Source organism: Phoca vitulina, unplaced genomic scaffold (assembly GCF_004348235.1).
Source record: "Phoca vitulina isolate PV1807 unplaced genomic scaffold, GSC_HSeal_1.0 scaffold22, whole genome shotgun sequence".
Taxonomy (NCBI): domain Eukaryota; kingdom Metazoa; phylum Chordata; class Mammalia; order Carnivora; family Phocidae; genus Phoca; species Phoca vitulina.
Window position 1 is genome coordinate 11,861,455 of NW_022589725.1, and position 25,863 is coordinate 11,887,317.

The 25,863-nt window shown below is 39.0% G+C and overlaps 1 protein-coding gene across 2 annotated transcripts in view; it reads right to left on the reverse strand.

The window, feature by feature from the left end:
* Nucleotides 1–25,863, reverse strand: part of CBFA2T2 (CBFA2/RUNX1 partner transcriptional co-repressor 2) — a 153,335-nt gene that overhangs the window by 41,648 nt on the left and 85,824 nt on the right. For both annotated transcript variants that reach the window (XM_032420168.1, XM_032420167.1), the window contains exon 2: nucleotides 1,885–2,028. In XM_032420168.1, the coding sequence (XP_032276059.1) occupies nucleotides 1,885–2,028 (144 nt within the window). The remainder of the gene's footprint in view (nucleotides 1–1,884; nucleotides 2,029–25,863) is intronic.

The following is a 25,863-nucleotide window of genomic DNA, read 5'->3' on the forward strand; positions in this document are numbered from 1 at the left end:
GGATGTATAACTTTAAGATAGAAACAATTTTTAAAAGGATATAAAACTTAATTTCATCCACTCTGGCTCAGACTGTTGCAGTTGCCACTCACTCAATTTCAAATGTATTAGAAATATAATAATTAAACCTTCTGTTAAAGCTGTACTTCCTAGATTCTTCTCTTGCCTTTTAATAAAAGCAAAACCCATAAATGTTTGAGCAAAGACAGTTGTGTGAACTTATGTAACAGCATTTAAAAAAGAAAATGTCATATAGCACCTAGCTCAGTGCTCTGCCAAATTACGGGCACTCCACAAATAGCAAGTGTCTTCCGCTTTATGAGGCAAAATATCTGTAAGAGAGTCAACATGCAGTGGAGTTATCATGGGCATGGAAAGGCAGAAAAACCCAGATTAAAATCTAGACATGTACGTATGTATGTTTAGATTTCACACTGGGTTTTCTTCTAATTTTTGTTTGTTTGATTAAGCATACACATATGTAGGACTGACTGTGGAGTTAAAGGGTTTCTAAAAATTCAACTTTGGTAAATACTACCAAACAATTTTCTCATACTCCAACATTGCATGGAGTGTTCAGGTAACTCCACACATGCTCACCAAAACTTGGTATTCTTTTCTATTTTGAACATTCTTTCAGATGTATATGGTATTACATTGGGTTTTAGGTTGCATTTCCTTGATGGCTAGTAAGGTTGAAAATCTATTATATATTTATTGGCTAATATAATTCTTATGGACCAAATTATGTCCCCCACAAATTCCTATGCTCTAGTTCTAATCCCCAGTACCTCAGAATGTGACTGTATTTGGAGATAGAGGCTTTAAAGGTTAAATGAAGTCATGTGGGTCATGTGGGTAGTCCCTAATCCAATATGACTATTGTCCTTATAAGAGGAAAGGACAGCTGGTATACACGTTTGGAGGCAAGGCCATGGGAGGACACAGCAGAAAGGGTAGCTATCTGCAAGCCAAGGAGAGAGGCCTCAGGAGAAACCAAAACTCATGACACCTTGATCTTGGACTTCTTTCCTCCAGAACTGTGAAAAAAATAAATTTCTGTTGTTTAAGCCATCCAGTCTGTGGCATTTTGTTGTGGCAGCCCTAGCAAACTTAACACAATACTCATTCACTTTTGTAAAGAGCCTTACCAGGGCGCTGAGGTGGCTCAGCCGGTTAAGCCTCCGACTCTTCATTTCGGCAAAGGTCATGATCTCAGGGCTGTGAGATCAAGCCCCATGCTAGGCATGGACCCTGCTTAAGACTCTCTCTCGCTCTGTCCCTTCCCTCCTTTCCCCCCCCTTTAAAAAAAAAAAAAAAAAAAGCCTTACCATGATAGCCCTAGCATACTTTTAGAAGTGGTTTGGTAATTACATGAAATTTACTTTGACTCCTATAAATCAATATAATAATTTGTTTTGTTTTTTTTCAAGTAGGCTCCACACCCAGCATGGAGCCCAGCATGGGGCCTGAACTCAACACCTCAAGATCAAGATCTAAGTGGAAATCGAGAGTCAGACACTTAACCAACTGAGCCACACAGGCACCCTCAATATAAAAATTTTAATTCATTTTAGAGCCAAGAAATTAAAATAGCTACTTACCAGCTAGAGTATGAAAACAAAATATTTAGACCACTAAATTTCCAAATGCCTAAATTAGCTAAGTACTATTCTCAGAGGGCAAAAGCAATTTATAAAAGAAAGAAATAACCCTATGTGTGTGAATATATGTATAGGTACATACGTGTGTATGTATATACATAAAATATCTTAGTTATTTTGAAAATGTTGAACAGTTTATGCAGAAGGCTTAAAATCAGTCAGTCACTTAGATCTAAATGTCAGTCTGAACCACAAACCCAAGTAAATGAAGAGATCTCACATGCTGTAGGAGTAAATGACACTGGCCTGGGCCCTCCGGGATTTACTGGTGGCAGGGGTGGCATGGTGGGAGGTGAGGATCTTGACTGTATCTTCACTTCCACAGGAGATCCAGGCATTGCTGGCACTCTTTTCTCAGGACCAACTATAGAGAATAAAAGTAATGCAGGTCAGAGTCTTCTATAAGATAATAAAAATCAAGACAATAATTTCAAATATAAAAACATATTTTCCTAGAGACTGAGAAGTGAAGAACATGCTTATTTTAATAGGCTGAATGGTAGCTCCGAAAAGATATCTACTGTAGTTCCCTCTTAGCCAAGTTTCACTTTCCACAGTTCCAGTTACCTGCGGTCATGGAAACCATGGTCTGGAAACAGATGAGTCTCCTTCTGATGTATAATCAAAAGGTCAATAATAGCCTAACACTAGGCCATAATGACTATGTCATTCACCTCATCACATAAGCATTTTATTATCACATCATCACAAAAAGAAGGGTAAGTATGGTATAATAAGACAATGTGATAGAGGGAGGGAGAGAGAAACAAAATTCACATATCTTTTATTACAGTATATTGTTGTAACTTCTATTTTATTATTACTTGTTGTTAATCTCTTACTATGCCTAATTTATAAATTTTCTTACATGTATGTATAGGAAAAAATACATATCATGTATCATATATGGTTTGGTACTATCTGCAGTTTCAGCTATCCATTGGGGTCTTAGAATGTATCCGGTATGGATAAGGGATGGGGGTGGGGGACTACTGTACCTCTTAATCCCTTCAACTGCGAACATTGGCTTATTTGGAAAAAGGGTCTTCGAAGATGTAGTTAAGGATCTTGAGAGAAGATCACCCTAGATTATGTAGGTAGGCTCTAAATCCATTATGAACAACACGCTCACAAGAAAAGTCGGAGAGAGACATACACCGGAGGAAGACTACACAAAGAAGACGTGGTTGTACATGAGAATGCAATGGGACAACGGCAGAGACTGGAGTGATGCATCTATAAGGAAAGAAATGCCAAGGACTATCAGCAACCACCAGAAGCTCAGAGACAGGTATGGACTAGATTGTTCCTCAAAGATCCCGAGGAGGAATCAACCCTACTTGATTTTGGACTTCTGGCCTCCTGAACAGTGAGATTATTGTTGTCTTAAGCCACCCAATTTGCGGGAACTTTGTTATGGCAATCAAAGGAAACTAAAACAATCCAGCAAGGTCAAGGGGTAACATGACCTCAAAGTTAACACTGAGGATAGTGGCCAAGGAAGGAAGAAACCAGGTTACAAACTCATTTGAACTGCATTCTTTTTTTTTTTTTTTAAGATTTTATTTATTTATTTGACAGAGAGAGACATGGAGAGAGGGAACACAAGCAGGGGGTAGTAAGAGAGGGAGAAGCAGGCTGATATGGGGCTCGATCCCAGGACCCCAGGATCACGATCTGAGCCGAAGGCAGACGCTTAACGACTGAGCCACCCAGGTGCCCCTGCATTCTTTTTTGACTTCTCTTTATAAATCAATCCAATTTGTAGGGGGAAAAAAACTAATGTGGGACTATCTAGACCAGTAGGCATCAATTGCATGGCATGGAAACAGAATCATCATCAGTTATATATAAATTAATACAAATGATGAAGTACTAAATTTTTATATATATAACTAGAATAAGTAGGAAAAAAAGAGATGGAGTCAACATGCCTGACATCAGTGATGTAAATATCATTTATGATATACAATATCCAAAAAGATGAAAAGTAGAGCTGAATCTAAACTAGGCACAGGCTCACCATGGGGACAATTTGTAAGTAGCCGTTTGATAAAAGTGGACAACAAGGGGCGCCTGGGTGGCTCAGTCGGTTAAGCGTCTGCCTTCGGCTCAGGTCATGATCCCAGGGTCCTGGGATCGAGCCCCGCATCGGGCTCACTGCTCCGCGGGAAGCCTGCTTCTCCCTCTCCTTCTACTGCTTCCCCCTGCTTGTGCTCTCTCACTCTCTCTGTCAAATAAATAAAATCTTTAAAAAAAAAAAAAGTGGACAACAAATTCAAGAAAGAGAAATCTAACAGATTAAACTTAATGACATTATAAACAGGTCTGGGCTGGGGCGCCTGGGTGGCTCAGTTAATTAAGTGTCCAACTCTTGATCTTAGCTCAGGTCTTTTTTTTTTAAAGATTTTTTTACTTATTTTTTGACAGAGAAAGAGACAGCGAGAGAGGGAACACAAGCAGGAGGAGTGAGAGAGGGAGAAGCAGGCTTCCCGCAGAGCGGGGAGCCCGATGTAGGGCTCGATCCCAGGACCCTGGGATCATGACCTGAGCCGAAGGCAGACGCTAACAACTGGACCACCCAGGTGCCCCCTCAGCTCAGGTCTTGACCTCAGGGTTGGGAGTTCAAGCCCTGCATTGGGCTTTAAAAAAAAAAAAAAAAAAAGTCTGAGCTAATATCAATAGGACCTGGTACTGGGAAATAATACTCTAATATCTTCACAGTTACTTTTCCCCATTAAAGAGAACATGTTACATACTTGGTTAGTAACAGGGCGAGGGTCACCACAATCATCTTTACTCTGAACTATGTTCCTTTCAGCAACTCTAAGCTTTTCGCTTAAGTACTATGAATCTATTCTCCAATAATGGTGAATTCAAAGCACAAGAAATGGACACACCAAAGGTTCAAATGAGAATGCTAAATCAAAGATTTCTTTCTGTGAGATCAGAGCTATGGACACAATATATTCGTGACACTGGCAACAAGGCACGTCTTCACACATTCATAAGCATGTTCTAGTGAGGAAAGTATCACCAAATATTATTTTTATGCTTCAGTCTGCAGTGGTCTATTTTGGTAAGAGATATAATGAATCCATAAAGTCCACCAAGGAAGTAATGTCCTCAAGTTACAAAACCCCTAACAAAAATGTGCAACTGTCTGAGAGCCATGCGGGCAACACTCCACCAGGTCTTCTCATCTCTCTGTCCAGGACATTTTCTTTGTGAAATTGATGGTCGTCCTGTCTGATTAGTGGACTAATGAGCTGCTGCGTTTGCTTTTTCTTCTTGACAGTATTTTTCTCAATGCCCTTCAAAGAATGGTTGACACGTTTCCAGCTCTTCCATCTGGGACCCAGCTTTCTGGAGGGTGGGGGAGAAAGGAAGGAAGGAACTGACAGTTGTCTCACACTATAACGTGTTGTGTATAGTGTGCAACAACCTAGAGGGAGCCTTTCTTCAGACCACCTGCCTTTACGGCAAGGGCGCCAAAGGCCTGAGGAGGACTTAACAAGATGTGTTTTAACATTCAGCACTTGGCAGAATGAAAAACGGAGAGGAGCCTGAGCCCAACTGCAGAACACTGAATTATATACCAACTGAAAGCTTAGATACTGGGCAAAACCCAGCCCCCAGACTCCTGTTTACGGATTAAAACTACTCATATCTCTTGTTCACATCACTACTCACAAACCTGCAACACTAGTGTTATTCCTTATGTTTCAATAACATCGTCTAGTAGAAAAAGCATGGGTATGGAGACTGAGACATTCAGTGTGAATTATCATTCTGTTATAAACAACATGGCTTTTATCAAATCATTTCACCTTTCTGGCTCACTTTCAACAAATGTAAAATGAGAGATAATAAATCCGACCTGTTAGGAAAGATGTAAGGGTAAGAAATAATGCCTAGACTAGTGCTAGGTTAAAGAAGGTACTCAGGAAAGAAAAATGATTAGAAAATAGGAAGCCTAGGGGCGCCTGGGTGGCTCAGTCGTTAAGCGTCTGCCTTCGGCTCAGGTCATTATCCCAGGGTCCTGGGATCGAGCCCCGCATCAGGCTGCCTGCTCAGTGGGAAGCCTGCTTCTCCCTCTCCCACTCCTCCTCTGCTTGTGTTCCCTCTCTCGCTGTCTCTCTCTCTGTCAAATAAATAAATAAAATCTTTAAAAAAGAAAGAAAGAAAATAGGAAGTCTAGTGTCAAGTTCTGCATTTACCACCTAACTAGCCATGTGACCATATCCAAGTTACATTATCATTTGATTTCCATGGAAAATAGGTGTACTATTAACAGTTAATCCATCTAACCTCAGCAATATTACATGGAATGATTCAAGAATTAACAGCTGCAAAAGCACCAAGTACAATGTAAGGTGGTATTTTTGTTAGAAGCTGGGTGGCATGAAGGCACTTCATGGTGTGAGTGATACATCCAAGTGGTTTATAACCTGACAAATTCAAAAGCTGCTCAGATGGTGGATAAGGTGTATGTTACAAAGTAGGCATTTTCACCTTCTGCTTGGTGACTGTGTCATGCCTTTATGTCATCACTGTTACAGTGACTTTATTTCTAAATTGTTCTGGAAAACATATACTCATGTTTTATTATATTCTAGCTGAATTCCTTAAAAGAACGAACCATACCTGAGCTCTTTTCAATTCCAGAGAACCTTAGACACACTTCAAAAACAAGAAATTCCTTTCTCTCAACGGGGACTTTGAGCCCATAAACACCACTACTTGGATTATCAAAGAGAAATAACGTCTTCAGTCCTAGAAACTCATAATAACACTTATTCTGTCATAAAGGTTCAACTTGATTATAAACACAGATTTTGGGGCACCTTGGTGGTTCAGTGGTTAAGCGTCTGCCTTCGGCTCAGGTCATGATCCCAGGGTCCTGGGACTGAGCCCCGTGTCGGGCTCCCTGCTCCGCGGGGTGCCTACTTCTCCCTCTCTTGCTCCCCCTGCTTGTGCTCTCTCTCTCCCTCTCCCTCAAATAAAATCTTAAAAAAGAAAAACATAGATTTTAAGATTTAAAATAACTGATAATTTAGTCAAATGAGTTTGTGCTCTGGTTATTTTGAAGACTTGGATATATACGACTTAAAAAATAAAATCTGAACAAGCATTTCCAAGATCACTGATGCTTTAACACCTAACCCTGTAGAGCGAAACAATTTGACCTAGAGAGGAGGAGCGAACATGGAAAAGTATGTCTGAATAATGGTTTTACTTCTCCATCATGCAATATGCTATGCACGTCATGAAAACACAAAACTGGTGAAAGAGAGAGCACATTAATGAACAGCTCTCTGGCCATTTGCAACATGTGGATGGAACTAGAAGGTATTATGCTAAGCGAAATAAGTCAATCAGAGAAAGACAATTATCATATGATCTCACTGATATGAATAATTTGAGAAACAAGACAGAGGATCATAGGGGAAGGGAGGGAAAAATGAAACAAGACGAAACCAGAGAGGGAGACAAACCAAAAGAGACTCTTAATCTCAGGAAACAAACTGAGGGTTGCTGGGGGGGGGGGGGGGGGAGGGGGGATGGGGTGGCTGGGTGACAGACATTGGGGAGGGTATGTGCTATGGTGAGCGCTGTGAATTGTTTAAGACTGATGAATCACAGACCTGTACCCTTGAAACAAATAACACATTATATGTTAAAAAAAAAAACAAAACACCTTTCTGTGTGACAGCAATGCTTTTTTTCCCCCACATAGGAATTTAAAGAATCAGACATAAAACTAAAGAGTGGAACTCTTCTGTAGCTCTAAGTAATACTGAACATAAACATAAATCCCAGACAAATGTTACTTGAGAAGAATCCTATATGTTAAAGTGCCCACAAACAAGGGCATTTACAAATCTTTATAAACCGCCTTTACTTTAGTTTTAAAAAATTACTTTGAGGCTGACAATGGAACAATAAATAGAAGAGGTATAAATATGAGATAAGAAAAATGCAATTATGTTCGGAGAAGGACTTTCCAGACAACTGGAAAGAAGAGAAACTCCCAGGACTGCAAGGAGAAAGCATGTTTAGGTAAAAAATGAACCTGATGTGAAAAATGCTTTATCACTTACTAGTTTTGTATGATAATGATTTTCCTCATCTGTCCCTAAGATAATACTTCAACACAAAGTTACTATGAGGGGTACCATAATATATATAATAATGGCCAATACACAGCAGACACTCTTCCATGTTTACTTGGATTAGATTAAAAATCTATTAAAATTATTAACTTTCCTTGGCCATTGAGATGTTTATCTAGGCTGGGCTTTGGGCAGAAGAAAATATGGTCAGTGCTCCCATCACTGAGAAAAAGGAGATGAATATAGATTTTTCAGATGCACAGAACAGGATTACTGATCATTCCAAACATGTTGACCAAAGAAGCCATTACATCTACTTCTTTAAAAAAAATAAAAAATAAAAAAATCAGGGGCGCCAGGGTGGCTCAGTCAGTTAAGTGGTTAAGTGTCTGCCTTCAGCTCAGGTCATGATCCCAGGGTCCTGGGATTGAGTCCCGCATCCGGCTCCCTGCTCAGCAAGGAGCCTGCTTCTTTCTCCTCCTCCCTATGCTGCTCCCCCTACTTCTGCTCTCTCTCTGTCAAACAAACAAATAAAAATCAGACTCCTAACTAAGAAACAATTGAGAAGGTTTAGACTATCTTTGAGGACAGAGGCAAAAACAGATGATTGTCTTTTCTGCATGTGTAAGTATATATTTATATGGTTCAGAAATCAGTATGATATAAAAAGAAATATTCCTTGCTCCTATCCCTACCTACCACACCTCACAGATAACCATTTTAATTGGTTTCTTATGTATCCTTCCATTCTTTCTCTGTGTACAAAGAGCAAACACAAATATAAAATCCTATCCTACCCCCATTTATACAAAGAAAGTATAATGATGTTAAGCTGAATGTCCCCACTAATGGCCTCTCTGCAGCCACACCTTTTGCATTCCATCAGAAGTGGAATCTATTTCCCTATCCCCTGAATCTGGCCAGGCCCCTCTGACTTGCTTTGACCAATGTAATGTGATAGAAGTGACAGAGTGCCAGTTCTGAGCCTCTCTTGGAAACCTGACCCTGCCGTGAAAGCACATCCAGACTCATCTGCTACAAGACGAGACCACATGGAGAAGAGATGAGTTCTAACAGCTAAGGCCAGCTGATCCCTGAAACTGTGAAGAGCCTAACCTAGTGAGTCTGGTCTGCAGCTAGCTGATTGCAGACATATGAATACAAACAACCAAGAGCAGAACAAATCCCTGACTCACACTCATAAGCAAAAAAATAGAAAATAAAAAACTTAAAATGTTTTAGGCCACCAAGTTTTAACGTGGTTTGTTATACAACAATAGGCAACGGATCTGTATCACAAGCTGTACTTCTTAGTTTTTTTGTTGTTCTTTTGTTTTACAATTTCAAAGTATGTCCTGAAATTCTTAATTCCACAACCTTTTTTCCTTAACAGATGCATGATATTCCACTGTGTGGACATACCATAGTTTATTTAAACAATTCCCTATTGACAAATGGGATTATCTGTAATCACTTGCAGCTGAATTTTTAGGCTCTCTAGATCCCATGCTAATGACCACACTGTATTTGCCAAGCTTTGGGGACAGATAAAAGAAGACAAGGCCCTGAGTTATGGGACACACATACATTGAAATGTCTGCAAAGTACTAAGAAAATAAAGAAGTAGAAACATTACCTTGTATGAAGGCCAAGGACATCTTTACAGAGCATTAAGTAGTTCAGTGGGAAGGCTACATGAACTTGCCAGGTAGCGCATAAGGATAAAAGCATGAAAGATATAGTTTAAACGGTACCCCTAAAGTTGGGATCAGAACCAAGGTAAAATCAGAAAAAAGATTTCCTTGCCCACAGTCTCTCTTCAACCATTGCCAAGGATAGGGAAATGTTCCTGAATGTGTTACTGTCAGATGAGAAACATTTCCAAAATTGACAATTCTAATCTGCTAAAGTTAGAGGAAAGAACATCAAAATTACTGTTGCACTTGCAGGCTTGTAAGGCTGGCTAAACTGACTGTGGGCATAGCACCTGCTTAAGGATGAGCATTTCCCATCCGTGTAGCTCTGCCATGAGCCCGACAACACATCCAACTTTCTAATAACATGCAGGCTTCATATGCAGAGACAGCCAGGAATAACTGTTTATGATGACAGATAATTTATCTTTCAACAAAAATTGAGGCATAAGGACTCAAGTAAAGAAATTACCAGAAAATGTTTTATAAGGGACCTTGAAGACATAGTTCAGTTAAAATAAAATTAATGCTTTACTTTATACAAACAACAGGGATCGAAAAAACAAATTTTTCCATTCCACATTTATAAATAAAGACAATTAATTTATCGAATACATTCTCATAGGTCTCATAGGGATCAGCAAACTTTTTCTGCAAAGGGCAAGACTAAATATTTTTGGCTTTGTGGACCACATGGTCTCTGTCACAACTATTCAACTCTACTGTTATAGCACATATAGACGATGCACAAAGGAATGGTCTTGGCTGTGTTCCAATAAAACGTTATTTACAAAAACAGGCAGTGGGCCATAGTTTACTGACCCCTGCAACAGCTGATTAAAAAACTGGAAAAATTAAACTTCTAATTCTTAGTTTATTTCTATGCCTAGAAAATGTTTTACAGCATCCACTTAAGTGGTTCATCTGAATAACATTTTTATTCTCCTAAGACTACATACAGGGACGCCTAGGTGGCTCAGTCGGTTAAGCGTCTGCCTTCAGCTCAGGTCATGATCCCGGGGTCCTGGGATCAGGCCCTGTGTGGAGCCCTGTGTCGGGATCCCTGCTCAGTGGGGAGCCTGCTTCTCCCTCCCCCTCCCCCCTGCTTATGCTTTTTTTTCTCTCTCTCAAATAAATAAAATCCTTTATAAAAAATTAAAAAAAAAAAAAAGGCTAGATATATAAGAGGGGCACCTGCGTGGCTCAGCCAGTTAAGCATCTACCTTTGGCTCGGGTCATGATCCCAGGGTCCCAGGGTCCTGAGATCCAGCCCGACATCAGGCTCCCCTCTAAGCAGGGAGCCTGCTTCTCCCTCTCCCCCTCTGCTTCGCACACGCTCTCTCTCTCTCAAATAAATAAATAAAATCTAAAAAAAAAAAAAAAAGACTAGATATAAGAGAATATACTTATGACCTCGAAGGAAAATAACATACAGAAAATTATTTAAAAAAAAAAAACCTGTTTTTTGTTTTCTATCTTTAAATAATGAAGTCAGAACTAGCTGAGGAGTTGCAAAGATGAGGCTAGTTATCTGATGTTCTTCCAAAAACCAAACCTAAAAGAAGAACCTCAAAGATGACTAGCAAACTGTGAAGGATCACTTGCTTCATGATGATGCTAATTTCCTCCCTAGGCATCTCTCTATTCTCTATCTTCTACCAGTGCCATCTGATCCCAGACACAGAGACATGCAGAGTATATAAATAACCCTAATAACTTGATAATAACAAACAACACAGAATGAGCAAGAGACATTTAAAGAGACAATTCCCAAAAGAAAATTTATAAACGGCTGATAAGGACATTAAAAGATGCTCAGCATACTAGTTACCGAAGAAACACAAATTATAATACCACAACAAAAAGGAACACACTACTAATACTTATATCCAACAATATGGATGAATGTCAAAAGCATTAGGCTAAGTGATAGATGCCAGACACACAACAAAACTACATACCATATTATCCTATTTATACAAAATTTGAGACAAAATTAGTGACAAAAAGCAGATGAGTGGCTGTCTGGGACTGATGGAAAGAAATGGAATACAGAGGGGCATGTTAGGGGGCATGATAAATCTTTTTATGGTGATGGAAATATTCTATATCCTGACTGTAATAATGCTAACACAACTATATACAACGGCTAAAACTCAAACTGTATACATGAAATGAGTGAATTTTATTCTACCTAAATTATACCACAGTGAAGGTGAGAAAAATTAGCAAACCAAATACAGCAATGAATTTTTTTATAATCACAATCAAGGTGAGTTTATCCAAGAATGCAAGGTTAATTTTATGAATTTAAAATCCATATAATTCACCATACTAACAGATTAAAAGAAACCCTTTAAAATCACCTCAATAATTACAGAAAAAGCATTTGATAAGACCCAATTTCCACTCATGAATATGAACAAAATAGAAATAGAAGATCAATTCCTTGATAAAGGGTATCTTCCAAAAAACCCGTATAAAATATCATACTTATTGGTGAAACATTATTACAAGCAACGCCTTTCAGCTCAGAATGGAGATAAATCAATGCTTCTATTCAACATTTATTCAAGAGTTAAGCCATAGCAGCAGGACAGTTAAGAAGAAATAAGAAGAAATAATGACTATAAGGATTCGAAAGGAAGAAATGAAATTGTCCTTCTGTACACACAGATGACTTTCTGTAAAGAAAACCAAGAGAATCTACCATCTATTAATTATTAGGTTATGCAGGTTCAGCAAGACTGCTAGACAGAAGTTCAGTATTTTATATGGGGACTAACGTAACATAATAAAACAAAATTAAATTTAAAAAAAGGTAGTTCAGTATTTTAAAAATTAATTGTATTCCTATATCCTGGCAAACAAACACTAATTTCAAAAAGATATGAATTACAACAAAAATTTATAAACGATCTAGAAGTAAGCCTAACACAAAATATATAAGACCTTTATGAAGAATGTAAGTAAGACATAAAAAGAGATTTATATAGAAACATCTATCACGCTTATGGATGGAAGACTGTCACCAATATTTTCGCTTCATTTTAATATATAAATTCAATGCAATTCTTATTACATGCCAGCAAGATTTTTAGTGTAACTTGATGAGCAAATACTAAAATTTAGGTTCAAAAGTTAACATGTTAAATGTCCAGCAACAAAAGAACACACAATTAAACTGCAGCATATTAAAAAATGAAATAGTCAGTACTACTGAAATAAGTGAACTAGAGCTGTATGTATTGAAAGGATAAATCCCAAAACAATGTAGTAATATTGGGTAAAAAGAACAGGTTGCAAGAAAAAGATGGACAGCTTAATACCAGAACCACAAAAATCTACATATGATAAGGGATCAATCTACATATGGTACGTTTACTACTATACATAGTAAAATCTTTCTAAACACAAGGGAATAATAAACATCAAACTCAGGATAATGACTACTCCACAGGGAAGAAAATTAATTAAATCGGGCAGTTAGAAATTGTAGTTCTAATGTTTTAATTCTTTGAAAGATCTGAAGCAAAATAAAAGACAAATCACTAAATTTTGATAGAGCTAAAAGTGGGTACATGAGTATTTGCTATGCTGTGTTTTTTTCTTATTTTGTAAGCTTGAAATATTTCCTAAGAAAAGAAAGATCACTGGCTGCAATGGGAAAAATTATAAGATCATAATGCAGGAAGAGACTATTTCCATGGTTGTTACAGTGAGAGAAGATTGTGGCCTGAGATTGTAGTAGCAACAGAAATGGGAAGGGGGGTGGAATTTCAAAAATATTTAGAGTTAGAATAAATAGGACTTGTTGGTTGATTAGATGTGGAAGATAAGACAACTGACCAAAACAGAGGCCACTAGAGGGAGAGTATACTAGAAGGGGGAGATTATGAGTTCAGTATTGGACACAATTGCTTTCATGATGCCTCAGATGGAGAGGAAAGAAAGCTGGAACAAAAACTGGAAGATACAACTTTGAATCCTGATTGTTCTACCAATTTATCAGCTGTGGGACCTGGGACAAGTCACTCCAGAGTCCTGCTTTCCTCCTCTGTAACATGGAGGAAAGAGAGATGTGGAAAGCCCATAAAGTAACCAGTGAAAAAGTGCTCTGTTACACTATTGAAATAGGAGATAATTAGGTATCCATTAGTAATGTATTAACAATCATTATGCCACTGTATGTTGAAAGTATCTAACGGGACTCCTCCAATGCTAATGACTTTAATATTTACAGATATGTTGTAATTGCCTGCCAACATCAAGACCCTGTGGATAACCTTAATGCAAGTTAAAAGCAGCAGCAACACAGCTGACTTGATAATGTAAATAGGGAAAAGTGAAATATGGATTTTTGCTTCCAAGCTCCAGCAAATGTTTATTTGGAATAATATAGTTATCTACTCCAACTGCACACCATCTGTTTCAAGTCTCCACCAAGTTAATACTTCTCACATGAACAAAAATGACTTAAAACTACATTTCATTAGCATCTTGCCTTCCCATGGAGGTTAGCCCTACCACAATCTAAATCTACTAAATATCAGCCTCTGAATAATGTGTAGCATTATTGTTCTGGCCAAACACATGTAGCCCAAATCGGGTAACTCAAGAGATCGGAGACTGTCAGAGGATAAGCTAACTGTAGTCCTGGTTAAATAAAATCCTTCTTACATGTTTTACTGGAGACAAGGAAAAATGATAAAAATTTCTCACACAGCTAGTTAATGGCTTTCCTAAGATTCAAAGCCCAGTCTCTCTAGTTCCATCTCCTGATCCATCTGGGCTACAACGTCTCTGGAGCACAGAACCTTCTAGAATAATCCATCAGTAAATCCTGACAGGTCAACTCTAAAATACATCACTGTAAATCACTCATCCCATCTCCACTATTCCACGTTAGCTCAAACCACTGTCATCTCTCACCTGTACTACTACAACTGCCTAACTATTCATCCTGCTTTTGCTTTTGTCCTTTCCAAGCCATTCTGCACGTAGCAGCCAAAGTGCTGAAATAAAAACCTCAAGTAGGGGTGCCTGGTTGGCTCAACAAAGCACGGACTCTTGATTTCAGGATCACGAGTTCAAGACCCACGCTGGGCATAGAACTTACCTAAAAAAAAAAATTTTTTTTTTTTTTTTAAGATTTTATTTATTTGAGAGAGAGAATGAGACAGAGAGCATGAGGTGGGGAGGGTCAGAGGGAGAAGCAGACTCCCTGCCGAGCAGGGAGCCTGATGTTGGACTCAATCCCGGGACTCCAGGATCATGACCTGAGCCGAAGGCAGTCGCTTAACCGACTGAGCCACCCAGGCGCCCCTTACCTAAAAATTTTTTAAAAAATAAAAGATTTTGAAAAATTTGAAAATCCTCAAGTACATCTTTTACAGATCTATTTAATCTGCTCTAATGGCTTCCAAATGCTCTTACAATAAAACACAAACTCTACTTTGGCTTAAAATGCAATGATCTATTCAGCAGTTCTCAAAGTGTGGTCTGGGAACTCTTGGGGATTCTGGACCCTTTGGGGTATGTGTGGGTGTGTGTGTAGGGACAATTTTTATAATAGGAGGTTGTCTGATTTCTTTACTCTTACTCTTTCGTGAGTGTACAGTGGCCTTTTCCAGGGACTACACAATGAATGATAAGAGACTCCATGCAAAAGCAAATAAGAATCCAGTTATGTTCTATTAAGCCAGTCAAAGAAGGGACGCCTGGGTGGCTCAGTCGGTTAAGTGTCTGCCTTAGGCTCAGGTCATGATCCCAGGGTCCTGGGATCAAGTCCCACATTGGGCTCCTTTGCTTCTCCCTCTGCCTCTGCAGCTCCTCCTGCTTGTGCTCTCTCTGTCTCTGACAAATAAATACCTTTAAGAAAAATTCTGGGGCAGCCTCATTAGGCGTCTGCCTTGGGCCTAGGTCGTGATCCCAGGGTCCTGGGATCGGGCCCTGCATCGGGCTCCCTGCTCAGTGGGGAGCCTGCTTCTCCCTCTCCCACTCCCTGCTAGTGTTCCCTCTCTCACTGTGTCTCTCTCTGTCAAATAAATAAAATCTTAAAAAAAAAAAAATCTTAAGTGTGCAAAGAGATCCTAAAACTAAATAATTTGAGAACTGGTGACCTAGCTCATGCCTATCTTTCCAATCTCATATCCTAGCTGTCCTGTCTTCACTCTGCATTAGGTATGCTGACCTCCTTTTTACTTCTAAATACACCAAAACTCCCACTTCAGGGCCTTAACTCAGGCTATTCCTTTAGCCTAGAATTGGCTTCCCCCAAGTTGTTGCATGGCTGAGTCCTTATCACTCAGAAGTCAAGACAAATGTCACTTTCTCAGGGGCAGCTTCCCTAACTGAAGTTGCTCTTCATTCTCCCTACCAGACTATCCCATGTCCTTGCTTGACTGGTACAATGATAATAAATGCAATAAAGAGAATAAACAAGTACTTGGTTGCTTGACTGATGCCCATCTTTGGGGAAATAAAGGCCTTGTCTGTTTCTTTAAAATACCCTCAGCACCTAGAGTAGGCAACACTGAATCACAATAATCAAAAGTGGCACATGCTCCAAAGTTTGGCTGGACGTGAATTATCTTTTCTCTCACCCTTATTTTCCTTTTTTTTTTTTTTTTAAGAGTGGGGGCACAGAAGGAGAGACAGAGAATCTTAAGCAGGCTCCCTGCCCAGCACTGACACCGAAACAAGGCTCAATCTCACAACCCTGAGATCATGACCTGAGCTGAAATCAAGACTGATTTCTTTTTTTTTTTTTTTTAAAGATTTATTTATTTATTTGAGAGAGCGAGAATGAGAGAGAGAGAGAGTACATGACGGGGGGAGGGTTAGAGGGAGAAGCAGGCTCCCAGCCGAGCAGGGAGCCCGATGCGGGACTCGATCCAGGGACTCCAGGATCATGACCTGAGCCGAAGGCAGCTGCCCGACCAACTGAGCCACCCAGGCGCCCCTCAAGACTGATTTCAAGAGTGAGCCATACAGGCACCTCTCACACCTATCCATTTTCTATGAGTCAGTACAGACTAGTCATTTCTACCTCCTCAGACTCATCCTCAACCCCTTTTCTTTTCTCAGAGCCACTGCCTTAGATTAGTCCCTCATCTCTCTAACTGGACTCTTTCTGGGATTCAAACTATTATGCACTATCCTACCAGCAGCCATTTCATCAAGAATCCCTCTTTAAAAAAAAAAAAAAAGATTTTATTTATTTATTTGACCGAGAGAGACACAGTGAGAGAGGGAACACAAGCAGGGGGAGTGGGAGAGGGAGAAGCAGGCTAACCGCGGAGCAGCGAGCCCGATGCGGGGCTCGATCCCAGGACCCTGGGATCATGACCTGAGCCAAATGCAGATGCTTAATGACTGAGCCACCAGGCGCCCCAAGAATCCCTCTATCTTTTGTTCCTTAGAGTGGCCTTCATGGTTCTCAGTTGTTTAACTCCAATACTGGCCACAACCGTTCTCATGAACAGTTCTACATCCCAATTAGGTGGGTGCCCGATAAGTCACGGTCATTCTCTGGTCATACCACCTCCACTTCCCAGAACACCTTCCTTCTCCTTTTTCTAGATACATTTAAATCTTCCCCAACACTGTTGTTCCAATTTGTTAGTCCTACTTTCATCATCTGTCACCATGTCTAGAACATTACAAGCTCAAGAATAGTAGTTTGATAACAACTATTAGTTGATGAACAAGGGAAAAAAAGACATAAAAGGTAATTATGCTATGTAGTTCTGTTGAAGGATGATGTTAATATTAATATCACAAGTATAAGCAAATTATGCTTACTCTAACTCTAGGCCACAGACTGTCCCAGTAATCTCAAAACTTCATACAATTTTACTTCACAATAGGCAGACAAAGTATGAGTATAAAATTATATGGTTCCATCAGTACTACTTAAAAATCACCCCTCAAGGGGCACCTGGGTGGCTCAGTTGTGATCTATGAACAATAAAAACCCACTTTAACGCATTAAGAAAAAAAAAATACACATACTACTAACGCATCAACACACATACAATAAAGACAGTATAATGTTATATAAATCATGAAGCAATTAATCCTGCTAACTCTAAAGAAGCTGAGTATCTATGTTTTTAAATTGCTGGGGAACATCACAGACACCAAATCTTTTGTTCATATTAACTCTCTCAATAGGCCTTTCCATCCCAAAGATGCTATATTTACCTAGATCCATCTCCCCCACATACATATACATACACACACACATATATTTATATATACACACACAGCTGTTACTCTTTCAGACTGAAAATATTAAATACTAAAGGCTGTTAACTTTTGCTATTTTAATATTTATTTTTTGCTATTTTACTTATATTTAAGTAAAAATGTTTGTTCAATGCAAAGGCATATGTGCCCAGCCCTATCTTTCTAATATGGATAAGGTAACCACCAAGGTAATTGTGACTTAAAAAAAAAAAAAGCTGTGGGGCACCTGGGTGGCTCAGTCGGTTAAATGTCTGCCTTCGGCTCAGGTCATGATCCCAGGGTCCTGGGATCGAGTCCCGCGTGGGGCTCCCTGCTCAGCAGGGAGCCTGCTTCTCCCTCTCTCTCTGCCACTCCCCCTGTTTGTGCACTCTCTCCCTCTCTGTGTGTCAAATGGATAGATAAAATCTTAAAAATAAATAAATAAGTAAATAAATAAAATTTTTTTAAAAAAAGCTGTTTTTCTAGAATACATTACCATACTGACTTAACTTGGATGTACACAGTTACTCTTTTCTGTACACAGTTATTCTTCAAACTTTACAAAAAGCTTGCCAATGCTAGGGTTCCAACTTAGTTCCACATCCCCTTAATATTTGAATAACTGGTTCAAATGTTCCTCCACTCTGAAGAATAACGATCAAGCCTGTTAGTTTCAGCCTTAGGGTAGATAACCACAAAAACAGAACTGCAGACTCAGGAGTATCAAAGAGCAAAGATCAAGCTCTCTTCCAAATGGGAAGCTTCTCGACATCCTCCCTGAAAGGCTGACACCCAGGTTCTTTTAAGAACCCCTGGGCACTGAGGGGTTTGCCTTACTGCAAAGACAGCACATGCCACTGCTAGATAACTAAGAAGTGGTTCTGGGCAATGGTCACTAATAGTTCTTTCTCCTGGGGTCTTAACATTCATTGTCAAATATTTGAAGAAAACGATCTTATCAAGAGTAATCAAAAGACAAGTGGTTGTGCAAACCTACCAAAATACATACTCCTGCTGCACACCAGCCATAAGATGCCAAGAAGAAGAAGAAGGTCTATGTGTTTGATTCAATCTAGTTTCTAACAATTTACTTATTAAACCCTCTTTCTGGGGAAACATGGACTTTAAAGGAATAACAAAAACTAGCTGAGGGTTTGATGGTTTCTTTTAACTACTTAGACATTATAGACATTTTTGAGTTTATGAATAGATGTGCTCCGAATCATGTCAACAAATATTCCCTAATTCTGGTTATTCAGAGAAAGCTTCTGGCAAATCCATATGTACTACAAAGATACTTTCCATAACATTACACAAATTAACATAAATTCACATTTTTTAAGTATAGATTTTTGCATAGGATTTCATAATACAGAGCTACACTGCTCAATATGGTGGCCATTAGCCACAGGTGGCTAATGAGCACTTGAAATGTGGCTAGTCTAGATTGAGATAGGTTTTAGGTAAAATAATACAAAGTTTCAAGATTTAGTACTAAAAAAAGGAATATAAAATATCAATTGTTTAAAGAATGTTTATTATGTTGAAATGGTATTTTATTTTTTAAAAGATTTATTTGAGAGAAACACAAGTGGGAGGGAGGGGCAGAGGAAGAGGGAGAAGCAGACTCCCCGCTGAGCAGGGAGCCTGATAAGGAACTCGATCTCAGGACCCTGGGATCATGACCTGAGGCGAAGTCAGACACCCAACTGAAGGAGCCACCCAGGCGCCCCTGAAATTATATTTTATTATTTTGTTTTTAAAGATTGTATTTATTCATTTGAGAGAGAGACAGAGAGCACAGCACGGGGAGAGGCAGAGGGAGAGGGAGAAGCAGACTCCCTGCTGAGCTGGGATTCCCGACAAGGGGCTCAATCCCATGACCTGGAGATCATGACCTGAGCCACCCAGGTGCCCCTGAAATGGTATTTTAGACATAAAATAATAATACATATTATTAAAGTAACTTCACCTGTTTTTTAAATAGAGCTACAAGAAAATTTTACATATGTAGCCCCTACTTGTGGTTTGCATTATATTTCACATGAACAGCTCTTACAGAGGAATATGATATAGTAATAGCAAAAAACATGGTCTCTGGATTCAGACAGATCGTTCAAACTGAGGCTCTACTACTTTTCTGGCTCTTTGACAGTAGGAATCATTCCTCCTGAAAGTCTGTTTCTTGCATATAACATGCAGTCAATACTGTCCAGCTGCCAGGTTACTGTTCACAATCAAATAAAATAAAAAATAGAATAACCTAGAACAGAGTGCAAGCCATATGGAAGCCATACCACTCCCCCTGCTTGTGTTCCCTCTCTCGCTGTGTCTCTCTCTGTCAAATAAATAAATAAAATCTTTAAAAAAATAAAATAAAATAAAAATAAAAATAGGTCTTCAGTTTAATCAAAAGCTTTTTTATGAGGGGAAGGGATCTACTTATAAAAATTATTGTTTTTTCCTCCTTTCAGCTCCTTAATGTTGAACCATCCCTGCATTATGGGATCATCTTATTTGATTAGGCTGTGTTAACTCTTAAATACAGTATTGTTCTTTATAACAAACCAAGGAATAAAGGAAAAGATAATGCTGCTTAAGTCTTTTTTTTTTTTTAGGATTTTATTTATTTGAGAGAGAGCACAAGCAGAGGGAGAGAGAGGGAGAAGCAGGCTCCCTGCTGAGCACGGAGCCCGGATGTGGGATTCGTGGGATCATGACCTGGGCCGAAGGCAGCCGCTTAACTGACTGAGCCACCCAGGCATCCCTGTTTAAGTCTTTTGGACAAGCCAAAAATGAAAGAAGAAAGAAGTATCATGATAAATTGAATAGCAATGGTACTTCCTTGGTTTAAAATATATATACATACATTTATTTATTTGCACCAGCTTTTTTTTTTTTTTTAAAGGTAGGCTCCATACCTAGCACGGAGCCCAGCATGGGGCTTGAACTCATGACCCTGAGATCAAGACCTGAACTGAGATCAAGTGTTGGATGCTTGACCGAATGAGCCACACAGGCATCCCATTTGCACCTAACTTTCTATTCTGATTACAGAAAATACTTCAAAATATTCACTTTTTCTTCTAAAGTTTATCATTTTAATTAACACTTAAAGTTCAAACACAGACACCTACAAAAATAATATTTAAGTCTATATGTCTACATTAAGTTGGAAGTTTCAATCTTCCCGTTTCAATGGGAAGACCCAATGATTCACTCTAAATTCATGACATCATCACTATCGGAATTTCTAATGCAATTTAAACTATGTGAATGAAACAATGTTTAGAATAAATGGTCCAGGGCGCCTGGGTGGCTCAGATGGTTAAGCGTCTGCCTTCGGCTCAGGTCATGATCTCAGGGTCCTGGGATCGAGTCCCACATCGGGCTCCCTGCTCCTTGGGAGCCTGCTTCTCCCTCTGCCTTTCTCTCTCGCTCTCTCATGAATAAATAAATAAAATCTTTAAAAAAAAAAAAAAAAAAAAAAAGAATAAATGGTCCAGATGTGAGCATCTGCCTCTCATTCGCCTTGGGACAGAAATCATTGAGTTAAGATTAATGGCTTTAAATGCCAAAACAGCCCAGACATAAGTTAAAATTAGGTACATGTAAAATGATTTAACTTTTGGTCTTGGAAACATCCAGGATGTTTTCCATATGGGTCTACCTAAGGCAATATAATTAAAACTAATTTCAATTAACAAAGGCAAAGAATATTACATTTAAGTAGTAAACTTTAGATTTAGGTAAAGACAATTCTTAGAGACTCTCCTCCTATATAACTCTAAAAAGCTAGCAATCCAGTTCCCAGTTTCAAACTAGGACAATCCTGAATTTCTAAGCCCTAATTATGAATCCTCCACGGAAAAAAAATTAACAGTCAAAATATATACCTCTGTAGGATCACAGGACTTTTTCCTGATTCAGAGCTGCTTTTCTGTCTTTACTTCTCTATTATAAGTGCCCTTGGCCTTCCACGCTCCACAAAGTACTTTTTATTATTTAGAAACTCCTGACTGTGAAGGATCTTAAGATTTTATCTATTTGTAACTCATACTCAATTCAAGAATGTGTTATAGAATATGAATGGCTTTCATGAATCCCATCTCTGCTTAAAACCTTCAGAGAGGATAAGATGAGTAAGTTCCACTGTTTTGGTTAAAGAAGCAACATTAACAGCAATCTCTGTTTACTCATCTTTAAAATAAGGGGCAAAAGGATATTAATTACAACACTGATAGGATTACATGAGCATGTACTGGCATTCCTTTTGCAACATAAAGTATCATACACATTAATTAGCTGCCTTTTTAGGGGAGTGGGGCAAGTATCAAAATGAGACTGGTGTGCAACAAAGAACAAAAGGATTAAACTCATATTTCAATAGCTAACCACAAAGAGTAATCATGCTTTCCTTCTATAGGTAAGCTTTCCTCCTAAAGTTTACTTTGAATTTACCATGGCCAAGGTTTTAATATCAATTTCTCCACATTCCCTAAGGCAGTCCTCCATCACTCTGCCACTCGCATAACAAAATGGGATAGTGAATTTTGGGAGAAAATAATGATGTATTTCCAATTCAAACTGTAAGGCTTTACCTATATGCTTGTTACTTTCCATTAGTTACAGTATCCGATTACTAATGTACTAGGACAAAAAGGCACAGAAATAAATATATGTTTAAGTATCGACGTTCAATCAGTGTGGTTAAAAAACGAGTTCTCTGCCAGAAAAACGTTTCATACAGCTTGACTGTGAGACCTCACTCCTGGGAATTTGTCCTTAGAAAAAAACTCAAGGGAAAAAGCAATTTATACCACAGAGGAATGGTTAATTAAATGGTGGAACTTCACGTCAATGTGAACTGTAAAGGCATAAAAATTATAATTATGAAAATCATTCAACACTTGGGGAAAATGCATACAGTACAAAACGGTGGGGGGAGGCCTCCTACAAAAATGATATATACAGTATAATTATAATTATTTATTAAAAAATAGATAAATATGGTCACAGTATGGAAAGGAACACAAAAATGGAGTTGAAGACGTGGGAATAATAGGTAAATACCAATTTTCTCGAATCCTTTTGGAACATCGCTTATAAAATATGCTCATTTGCTCTCTCACTAAATTTCCTTTTCTACAGGAGAATTTAAGACATCCACTGGGCTGCCAAGCATTCCTAACATGTAAGTATTTCTTCACACAGAAGCAGTATGATCTAGTTACAGTGACATTTTTGAAACCAAATTTCGACAAGTAGTTAGGGTCAGGAAAAATGGCACAGATTATTTCCAATAGGACACATGACAGAAAAACTAAAATTTGAAAGTCAGAAGCCCTAGAACCCCAGTCCTACTCCACCTGAGAGGAATATGTAAGGTAAAAACATGCTCTTAATTTAGACCTACGGCCCTAGGATACAATCCCAGGAACTTGGTTGTATGACCAAAGGCATGTCCTCAGTTAACCTGTTGAAATCGCACTGTGAATTTAAAAGATACCATTTTTGGGTATACAGTGTATGTTTAAACAAATAAGAACATCTAGGGGCACCTAGGTGGCTCAGTCAGTTAAGCAGCTGCCTTCGGCTCAGGTTATGATCCCAGGGTCCTGGGATCGAGCCCCGCATCAGGCTCCCTGCTCCGAGGGAAGCCTGCTTATCCCTCTCCCACTCCCCCTGCTTGTGTTCCCTCTCTCGCTGTCTCTCTCTCTCCCTCTCTGTCAAATAAATAAATAATCTAAAAAAAAAAACAAACAAGAACATCTAAAACGATGGTTCACTATCTATGTAAAATAAGCAGTTAAGTCTGCCTCTCCCTCCAACTTGTTTTGTCATCAGGAAATAAAGTTAATAATACTGTTCTAAACTGCAAACCATTTCATGAAACATACGACCCCCACCATCATCCACTATTATAACCTCTACTTCACCTACGAAGAAGCCAGCTGTAGAAGCTATCTAGAGTTTACCGAATGGGCTGAGGGAAAAATCTAAACCAAAAATGTCACTTAAACCTAATGACAAAGATAAGACTATGCAATCAAGAAAGAAAATAGAGAGCAAGTCCATAATTAAACGCATGGTACAGTTGGCAGAAGACGGGGTACAGGAAAATGTTTCTAGCATTCTGAGACAGTTGTCCCCTGGTAGTAAAAGTACTGAAAATGAATGCATACTACAATAGAACTCCCTGAAGAAGAAATACAACTGAGGAAATGGTCACCACCTAAATCCAAACAAGGTGACTTAGGACTTATCTAACCAACATCCCTCTATTATTATTATTTTTTAAGATTTTATTTATTTGACAGAGAGAGACACAGCAAGAGAGGGAACACAAGCAGGAGAGTGGGAGAGAGAGAAGCAGGCTTCCCGCGGAGCAGGGAACCTGATGTGGGGCTCGATCCCAGGACCCCGGGATCATGACCCAAGCCAAAGGCAGACACTTAACGACTGAGCCACCTAGGCGCCCCTATTATTTATTATTTTAATTCAACAAATAGTTCACTCTCACTTGTAATTTTATCCTTTTCAGAATGATTTTAAGATATTTCCTAATACAATTTACTTAATATAAAATACTAAGACCTTTCATATAAACATACTGAACTCAGAAAGAAGACACACCCCAAACCTAATCAAACATTATATTCAAAGTATTGGTTCATAAAAATACTATCTCCCCAATCAGTTGAAGACCTTTAATCTACAAAACCAGAGAGTCAGAAAATGAGACCAGAAACAGATAAGGGGTTTGGGCTGTGGCCCTGGGAAAAGGCCCATTACCATGTGGCTAGAACAACTTTACAGTAATGGCTAAACTCAAACAACAGATTCCTCAAATTAATACCACAGTGCTCTTATATAAAGGATTGGTAGATGGCAACACAATCTAATTAATCTACAATCTAATTACAAATCATAAAAAAAATTTTACAATCCAATTGTAAATGTTACATGATTAAAACAATGCACATTCTGGGTGTACTTCTCCACTGAAATAATGACAGATAAATATGTAGCAACATAGAAAAAGCCTTGATAGAATATACAGTGAAAAATCAGGAGATAATAACTTCACCAAAATAACATGTAAAAAGCATACACATTCATGGGCAATCTGAAAGGGAATGTGGAAACACTAAGAAATTGGTTTTTTGGTATGGTTCTTTTTTTTTTTTTTTTTTAAGTAGGCTCCACACCCAACATGGAGCCCAACATGGGGCTTGATTTCATGAACCTGAGATCAAGACTTGAGCCAAAATCAAGAGTCGGACACTTAACCGACTGAGACAGCCTGGTGCCCCAAGAGTTGGTTTTAATAAAACGTAGTGCTCTCATTCTTAAAAGCAAGAACTTGCCATGATGACTCATTTTATCAATCATTACGACTAACATGACCCAAGCACTGTACTAAGTGCATGGAATACAAACATGAAGCTATAATTCCAACCCTCAAGGAGTTGATGGTATAGCTAGGTGATAAGAATTAAAAGAGGGGACCTCAAGTAGACTGGAAGTGGAGACACACAAAAAAGGCAAGATTTAGCTGAATCTTATAAAAACAATCAAATCATATTGTATTGGGGCGCCTGGGTGGCTCAGTCGTTAAGTGTCTGCCTTCAGCTCAGGTCATGATCCCGCGGTCCTGGGATGGAGTCCCGAATCGGGCTCCCTCCTCGGTGGGGAGCCTGCCTTTCCCTCTGTCTCTGCCGCTCCCCCTGCTTGTGTTCCCTCTCTCGCTGTCTATCTAATAAATAAATAAATAAAAATCTTTATAAAAAGAAATCGTATTGTATTAGACGATAAAACAGGTTGATGGCCGGGGCGCCTGGGTGGCTCAGTTGTTAAGCGTCTGCCTTTGGCTCAGGTCATGATCCCAGGTCCTGGGATCGAGCCCCGCATCAGGCTCCCTGCTCAGCGGGAAGCCTGCTTCTCCCTCTCCCACTCCCCCTGCTTGTGTTCCCTCTCTCTTGCTGTGTCTCTCTCTGTCAAATAAATAAATAAAATCTTTAAAAAAAAAAAAAAAAGAACAGGTTAATGGCCACTGTGGAGAATCAGGTAAAAACAAAGACTCCTGTCCATCAGATAAAGAGTATATCCACATACACTACTGCTTCTGCAACCAAATCCGGGGATGTCTCCTCT